The following is an 8,845-nucleotide window of genomic DNA, read 5'->3' on the forward strand; positions in this document are numbered from 1 at the left end:
ATGAGTGATCTTGGAAGTGGAACCTCATCAGTCTAGCCTTGAGAGGACTGCAGCCTGTTTGACAACTTCACAATAACCCTCTGAGAGACCTTATGCCAGACACCCAGCTAAGCTTCACTCATATTCCTGACCCATAGAAACTGTAAGATGATAAATGATTGTCATTTTATTGAGAATGCTAAATTTTGGAGCTATTTGTTACACAGCTAATAGCTAATTAGTTATATTAGCTAATAGATAGCTAATACAAATTTAAGGAAAAAGACCACAGTGCTGTGCCACTTGCAGAACCATGAAAATGCCAGACAGGGCAGTACTGAATGAATAAGGGGACAGGTGAAATTAGAAAGAGGCTAATAAAAGAGAGGAGAAGCCTAAAAACTGGAAATATCTTTGAGGGAAAAGACAATACTCCCACTGAGTGAGAGAGTGGGGACAACAATAAAAGAAAGAGTTGTGTCAGAATAGTATGATGTTTTCCATTTAATTACTTATAATCATTTATTATTTTATTTTCCTTGGGTTCAGATAGTGTGACTATTCTCAAGGGGGTTTTAATATTCATAGCTTTTATTTCTTAACTTGGCTTTTGTTCATGTAAAATTGGGTCATGTTTCTTTATTATGTTTCTTAGTAAGATATTTAGTGAAAAATTATTGACCAAAGATCAAGAGAAATCCCTTTTAATGGCATGCTCCAATAATTTAATTGGAATTTTTATAAGGCCATGAGTAAAAGCCATGTCCAAGATATTAGTTAGAAATATTTTGTAAAGAAAGCTCTTTGATGTCTACTAAAGACAACTTAGGTAAGTAGATATTACCTGTTTATTTACTTACCTAAGAAAAAGATACTGAAGATATTTTTACTGAAGCCTAATTCTGGGATTATTTTTAAAAGTTCAGCACAAGTGAAGACCTCACTGTTCTTAATAGGTTTGGGCACCAAACTGTTGCTTTTTCACATTGGCCTTGTGACTTTCCTGTCACCCCTGTCACCCCCAAAATAATTGACAATAATGGCATCTAATTGTGACTCTTCCTTCTCATATGAGGCATGAAAGATGCTTCCTTTATCAATATTATAAATATACCAGATTGGCTAGCCTGATAACACTCTCAGAACATAAAGAAAGATATACAGGCTAAAGAGCACTCATGCTTCATACACTTCCCTTCCATTATGCATATAAATGGTCTTTTGGGCTGAGATGTACAGCCCTGTTTGAGATAGTTTACCAAGTCTGTCTGATATCATAAAATACTCAATATAATATGATAAAGTCAAGACTTTGATTGCAGAAATGATAAATTCTTCCTAGATAAGATATACACAAATACAGATACATGATCCATTCTATAAACTAGGATGACTCTTATTGCTGCTAGATGAGAATATGAAGGAGTGTCCCTTCTATATCAGCTTAGGTTGTTGAAGTCTCATGCATTACAAACAAAACAGGTGGCTGAAGATGTAGAACGCAGAGGTAATATAGAAATATCAGTCAATCCAATATTTTTTGTTCACACTCTTAGGTGACCAGAAACATCAACTAAGCCATGGAGATATGGTTGAATCAATCATCTACAGATGACTTCATCCTCTTGGGCATTTTTTCTCACAGTCCAACTGACCTTGCCCTCTTCTCTATGGTTATAATGGTCTTCACAGTGGCCCTCTGTGGGAATTTCCTTCTCCTTTTCCTCATCTATGTAGATCCTCGACTTCACACACCCATGTACTTCTTCCTCAGTCAGCTCTCCCTCATGGACCTCATGTTGGTCTGTACCAATGTTCCAAAGATGATGGTCAACTTCCTGACTGGCAGGAAGTCCATCTCCTTTGTGGGTTGTGGCATACAAATTGGCCTCTTTGTGTGTCTTGTGGGATCCGAAGGGCTCTTGCTGGGACTCATGGCTTATGACCGCTATGTAGCCATTAGCCATCCACTTCATTATCCTGTCCTCATGAATCAGAGGGTCTGTCTCCAGATTGTTGGGAGCTCCTGGGCCTTTGGGATAATAGATGGTGTGATACAGATGATGGTAGTAATGACTTTCCCCTACTGTGGCTTGAGAGAAGTGAACCACTTTTTTTGTGAGATGCTATCCTTGTTGAAATTAGCCTGTATAGACACATCCATTTTTGAGAATGTGATATATGCTTGCTGTATCTTCATGCTGTTTCTTCCCTTCTCCATCATCGTGGCCTCCTATGCTCGCATTCTGAGGGCTGTGCTCCACCTGCGCTCTGCTCAGGCTGGTAAAAAGGCTCTGGCCACCTGTTCCTCCCACCTAACAGCTGTCTCCCTCTTCTATGGGGCAGCCATGTTCATCTACCTGAGGCCTCGGCGCTACAGGGTGCCTAGTCATGACAAGGTGGTCTCTAGTTTCTACACAGTCCTTACTCCTATGCTCAACCCCCTCATTTATAGTTTGAGAAACCGGGACGTGATGGGGGCCTTGAGGAAGGGGCTGGACCATTGTAGGATTAGCAGTCAGCACTGAACACAACACAGGGCATACTGTGTCTGGCAACGCCATTTCCCAGTTCTGTGAATTCAGGTAAATAATCTTTATGTGAGGCCCTGTTTCGTCATTAATAGTTATGATCAGGGGCACCTGGGTGGCTTAGTCAGTTAGGCATCCAACTGTTGATTATCAGTTCAGGTCATGATCTCACTGGTTCATGAGATCAAGCCCCGCCCTTAGCTCTATGGTTGGGATTCTCTCTCTGCAAACACCCCAATTGCGCTGCACTGTCACACTCTCTCTTTCTCTTTCTCAAAATAAATAAACATTAAAAATTTTTAATAAAATGAAATAAAAATCGTGATGATCATAACACCTGCAGGCTTGGGGATGTCTTTTTAAACCCTAAACCCTCTCTATGTCGAGTGAAAAACCAGGTTTTTTTAACCCAATATTTTGTGAACTAATTCATTTTTAAAATATAATACAATGGAATGTAAGACTTTGTAAATTCAAACACTGTGCAGAGGTAAGTCATTGGGATTATTATCATTTATTTTTTTAATTTTTTAATGTTTTATATATTTCTGAGAGAGAGACAGCGTGAGCAGGGGAGTGTCAAAGAGAGGGAGATACAGAATCTGAAACAGGCTTGAGGCTCTGAGCTAGCTATCAGCACAGAGCCGGACGTGGGGCTCGAACCTACAGACCATGAGGTCATGAGATCATGAGATCATGAGATCATGACCTGAGCCAAAGTCGGACGCTTAACCGACTGAGCCACCCAGGCACCCCAATCACTTATTATTTAAAACTGGAATAAGGGCACCTGGGTGGCTGAGTCGGTTGAGCGTCCAGCTTCAGCTCAGGTCACAAACCAACTTGACAATAAACTATTTAAGTAAAAAAAAAAGAAAAATTAACTAGCCTTTGGTGAAAGAAAAAGAAAAAGGGATTCCCAGCTATGCCATCCTTTCTATCTTCTGCCCTGGACAAGCTTTCCAGTCTCTCTGTGAATCAGTGTTCTCTGTAAAATGGGGGTAGTAGTACCTACTTCAGAAGGTTGCTCTAGCAGTAATATGAGTGAAGTCTATGAAGCACAAAGCCCAGTACATAGCAAGACTAGGTGTTAGATCTTGCCTATTATTAATCTTAGCAAAGGCATGCTGGTAAAGATGGATGTGTTGGGAGTTGGTGTAATGGGCACTTTGAAGGGTAGTAGGAAACATGCAGGCAGAGAAAATGAGCCATGATTGTTGGAATCTCAAAAGCCAAACCAAGGAGTCTGGTCAGAGTCAGCTGGCGAGAAAGGGGCTGGAATGGAGAAACTGACAAATGCTGCTGAGAGTTCCTAATAGGATGAGGCTCTCCTTTCCCCACCCAACACCCACCACTATTCCTGAATTTCTTGGGACTGCAATATGTCCACCTACCTCTTGAAGATCTGTGGTAGCTATTAGAAGTCCATAGGTCTAGGGGCGCCTGGGTGGCTCAGTCGGTTAAGCATCCGATTTCGGCTCAGGTCATGATCTCACGGTCTGTGGGTTCAAGCCCCGAGTCGGGCTCCGTGCTGACAGCTAGCTCAGAGCCTGGAGCCTGTTTCGGATTCTGCGTCTCCCTCTCTCTCTGAGCCTCCCCTGCTCGTGCTGTCTCTCTCTCTCAGAAATAAATAAAAAGCATTACAAAAAAATTTAAAAAAAAACAACAACGAAGTCCATAGGTCAGGAGACATTATACCTAGGGCAACCTGGTAGGACAATTCTTGGCTTCTCTACGGAGCAGGCATATTCACTCCCAGCACCCCTTTCCTTCCCCCACCCCCAGGGCCATCCAGAAAAGTCTAGTCTACTTGGTTCTTTCTGTGTGTGGTCCTGAGCTAGTACCTAAGGGTGACACATAACACTTCACATACTATAAAACAAAATAAAATAAATATCACCCTTGCCATCAGCTCACATTCACCATCCCACAAAGACAACAGCAGGAATGAAATGGTGTGAGAGGCACCCACAAATACTTTAGCCTGTCAGAGTCCCTCAGCTCAAAAGGATGTAGAGGCTTTGGATAACCCCACATGAGGGGCAGAGTGGAAAGGCCATTATAGAAGGAAGGGAAAGTGGTCAGGGGAATAGTGAAATTAATGGCTAGTCAGCTGAGGTTCCAAATGTGTGAGAAAAGCAACCAGCTGGGACTGTGGTGTCAACCTTAAAAGTAAGCAGCCAGTTATTTTGCCAGAAAGAAAAAAGGATTTATTCAGGAATAGCAGAGAAATTTTTATTTAGGACAAACAAACTATAGAAAAAGACATAATTAAGTCCCAAGATCAAAGAAGAGGAATCTTACTGTAGAGAGTAATGACAAGTTGGGAGGGACTGCTTTGAATGAAAATCTACTGGAAGAAAACAGGAGTTCAGGGTGGTAATGGTTTCTCATTGGCTGAGTTGAGGTATTTTCCTATTGTCTGAGCTTGTTGCTGGACAAAGAGAAATTTTTCCTTCTTCTGGGAGTAGTAAAGTAGGTTTCTTGTTTGGGAATGCAAGGTACTTCTCTTCCTGTTGGAGTCTATGGACCAGGAGTGATGGCACGTGAGAGCTCCCCCTTCTGGCCTCCCCACTCCATTTTATTTGTTTGTTTATTATTTTTTAATGTTTATTTACTTTTGAGAGAGAATGTGAGCAGGGGAGAGGCAGAGAGGAGAGGATGGGGGTGGGAGGGACAGAGGACCCCACCCAGACTCTGCACTGACAGCAGTGAGAGCGATGCAGGGCTCGAAGTCATGAACTGTGATATCACAATCTGAGACAAGGTCGGACATTCACACCACTGAGCCACCTAGGCGCCGCTCTCCACTCCATTTTAAATGAAGTTTCTTTTATTCAGTTTCACAATAGGCTGGAATCAGACTCTGGCAAGTTAGGTCTGAAAAAACTGAGCACCATCTGGGGCTTCATAGTAGGCAGTGACCCCTCAAACTGTCTCCTTGGTACATGTTTCCAAGAAATCCTCCAGGGTGGGGTGGGAATCAGGATTTTCAGCATAACTGGGGGTGGGCAGCTGTGTGGAAAAGCTGAAGACACACACGGGAAAGGGGAGAGATGGGAAAAGATTGAAGGCACATGCCATTTGCACATGTACAAATCCAGGCCAGCCTACAAACATGCTAACATGTCAGAAATGTCAGGGGAGGGAAGTGAGCAGGCCGTGGGTGTAACAGAGAATAAATAACTGAATTTAAAGAGGTGAATACATTTAAAAACTAGAGAAAAGACTTGCATAGATGAAGCAGGAACAGAAATGAACTGAGGAATCTGATCAGCTCTGGGCATGAAGTCTCAAACAGGTGTTTTCAAATCAGGGCCCAGAGTCAGGTGATCAGGAAGGAAAGAGGTCAGTTATGACCCAGATAAGAAACATTCCCACTACCTCATCCTCATAGAGGCTGTAGGATAGAGGTTGCCCATGGTCAGCCTAGTATTTTCCTGGTCTCCGCACTTGTGAAAACTGGAAGCAGGGTACACTGTAGGCATTTGACAAAATAACCTCTACATGTTATTCTCTCCATTTCACCATGGCACTTTACACCATTCAGTTTGGTTTCTGGAATTCTTGCCTTTGAGGACTGGCTGATGAGAAGGACTTTTCTGGAAAGCTGACCCTGATTCTGCCATAATGGGAGTTAGTGGGGGCCCAGTCTCCTCATGTTCTCTCTGTCTTCAAGGATGCCCCTATGGGTCCTTCTGAGACAATTTCCATCTTTGTCCCAAACCAGAGCGGGGGAATCAGTGCTTGGAAGAGCTCTGACGACAAACAGCTCTTTCTCTGAACTCCTACTGTGTCCCAGGCCCAGGCCAAGAGCTCCAGAGACCAATTAGATAGGAAGAATAATCCCAGGAAGGTGTACTTGGGACACATTTAGGGATGGGTGCCCCATCACATGTCACATGGGTCACCTTTTCTAACTGTAATAAAAGCAGTCCAGAAAATATACTCCTTATCTTGGCCTTAACCCACCCTGATGATGGGCAAGATATTGAGCAACGATGTTGGAAACAGGACAAATCTAAATGCCATGAACGTGAGGTATTTCAGAGTCAGAAGAGACCTTTTGAGATCACACCATTCTACCTTCTCATTTTACAGATGTGAAAACAGGCTCAGATAGATGTGATAGACTCATGTCACAGAGCAGGTCCTCCCTCCATGATCAGGGCTCTGCCTATGGTCTCTCAGAACCATGCATCTCTGGAACTGAATCTTCATGGATTTCCAAATGGTCAGTGACCAAGCCAATCTGGTTTCGCCTTGGATGCTGGACTTATGATGGGTCCCTCCAAGTCTGGACTCTGCCTTTGTGCTGAGCTAGAACCCTGGTGAACAAAAGTCACTTTCTCAGGAGACCTCAATACTCTCAAGTCCATTCCTAGAGTGTCCCGAGGCCCAAGGGAAACCTTGAGCGACCCTGAGCCCAGCAACTGCCCTCAGGTCAGATGAAGTGAGTACATAGAGAGTTAGTCTGAAACCTTCTCCATAAAGCTGCCTGGAGTCCCCAGGTGGAAGATGTCATTCATCCCACTCTTTCAGTATCTTCTTTGTCCCTCTTTTGACATCTGCTTCATTCTATCCTGTCTGCAACACAGTACTTACATTCAGCTAAGTTTTGGAAACTAATGAACACACCAAGCTCCCTCTCACACCTAGAACAATCCTGAGAGTGGATGACCAAGGCTATGCTCCCATTAAACAGCCTATCAAGGAGAGAAGTAAGGGTTGTGGGGTCTGGACCAAGTAGGGAATGTTGAGGGATCATTCTGACCAGCAAATGAAGGACCTAGCAGAAAAGGACAGTTCCTGCTCTTGCAGTGGGAATAGTAATGCTGCACTGCACCCTTGGAGCCCTGGCAGGTCTCCTGGAGCCAGACATCTGGCTTCAGGCCAGCTGGAGGCACTGGATCCTCTCCCACTGGGAAAAGCTGACATACTCCTCTTACATCCACTCCCTCTAGCAGACCTGCAGGCTCAGTAAGTTTCTTGGCACAACCAAGGGCCTTGTTATGGTTCCTGAGAGATGCTTGCCTCCGTGGGAGCATGCTTGTTAAAACTTTGGCATTAACTAGCCCTGGAGGGAGACAGGATGCAGAAAGAGCTTGGGAAGCTGTGGAGGAGGGAGAGAAAGGGGAGCTGAGGCCTGAAGAACGGGTGACTTCAACCTTCCTGGGCATCATATTCCACCTGGGAAGCTCCTAAAAGAGCTTCAAGAGTGCCAGGCTCTGGGCTACCTGCTTTACATATGCTCTCTCAGTTAAGAGAAAAACAGAAATTTAGGCTGCAATAAATGGGCCAACTCCCAACACTTTTTTTTTTTCTTACTATCATTGTTGTTGATAGTTACACTAACCTCAGTCCAGTACCCCAGCCTCTCTACCTTTTGTCTTCCCCTACTTTTCAGATCTGGTCAGACCTTAGATGTCTCCCTCCAACCACCCCTTTCATCACTGAGCACTTTTCATTCTTTTCAAGCTGCATATTATATCTTCCATTGTTCCTCCTCGCAGCCTATAAATGTTGGTGAGCAGGGTCCTTATGTCTCCTTTCCTCTCTGCTGTATCCCTTGAGCCTAAACAGAGCCTTCCCTGACACACCTGCTGATTCAGTAAGCATTTCTCAGTCCTGACTTGAGCTTTGCACTGATTCCTTTAACCCTCCTCACCACCCTATAAGGAAGGTGCTACTATCATCCTTTCTATAGATGAGGATCCTGGAACCTCTAGATGAAGCCTTTCTTGCTCTGAACCACCTGGCAGTGAGAGATCATAAGTACTCAACACCACCACTGTTCTGCAACCTGAAGTGCTCATAAACAAGTGCTTTTTTTTCTTAAATTTAAAAAGACAGATACAGGAAATAAAAGGTAAAACCCCCCCTCCACCTCCACCCTTGTGCTGACACACCATGGGATAGACATACTTATTGTCACAATAAATTCATTCATTTTAGGGGCAGTTGGGAGACTCAGTCAGTTGAGCATTGGACTCTCAATTCAGCTCAGGGTCATGATCCCAGGTTCGTGGGATCCAGCCTTCATTGGGCTCTTCTCTAAGTGTGGAGCCAGCTCAAGATTCTCTCTCTCTCTCTGTCTCCCCCCCTCCGACCTTTGCCCTTCTGCCCTGCTCACACACACTCTCATAAAAAAAATAAAAAAATAAAAAAATAATAAATAAATAAATTGCATCCACACTTCATTTCTTTTCTTTTTTTTTTTTGAAATATTTTTTTAATTTATTTCTAGGAGAGAGAGAGAGAGACACTGTGAGCAGGGGAGGGTCAGAGAAAGAGGGAGACACAGACTCCGAAATAGGCTCCAGGCTCTGAGCTGG

The 8,845-nt window shown here is 43.7% G+C and overlaps 1 protein-coding gene across 1 annotated transcript; it reads left to right on the forward strand.

The window, feature by feature from the left end:
- The first annotated feature begins 1,559 nt into the window (after positions 1–1,559).
- LOC120226355 (olfactory receptor 2V2) lies at positions 1,560–2,507 on the forward strand. The gene has a single exon (XM_039224544.1). The coding sequence runs from the start codon at positions 1,560–1,562 to the stop codon at positions 2,505–2,507; it is 948 nt and encodes a 315-aa protein (XP_039080475.1).
- The last annotated feature ends 6,338 nt before the right edge of the window (positions 2,508–8,845 follow it).

This window comes from Hyaena hyaena, unplaced genomic scaffold, assembly GCF_003009895.1.
Source record: "Hyaena hyaena isolate Hyena2069 unplaced genomic scaffold, ASM300989v1 scaffold_1662, whole genome shotgun sequence".
In the NCBI taxonomy this organism is placed as follows: Eukaryota; Metazoa; Chordata; class Mammalia; order Carnivora; family Hyaenidae; genus Hyaena; species Hyaena hyaena.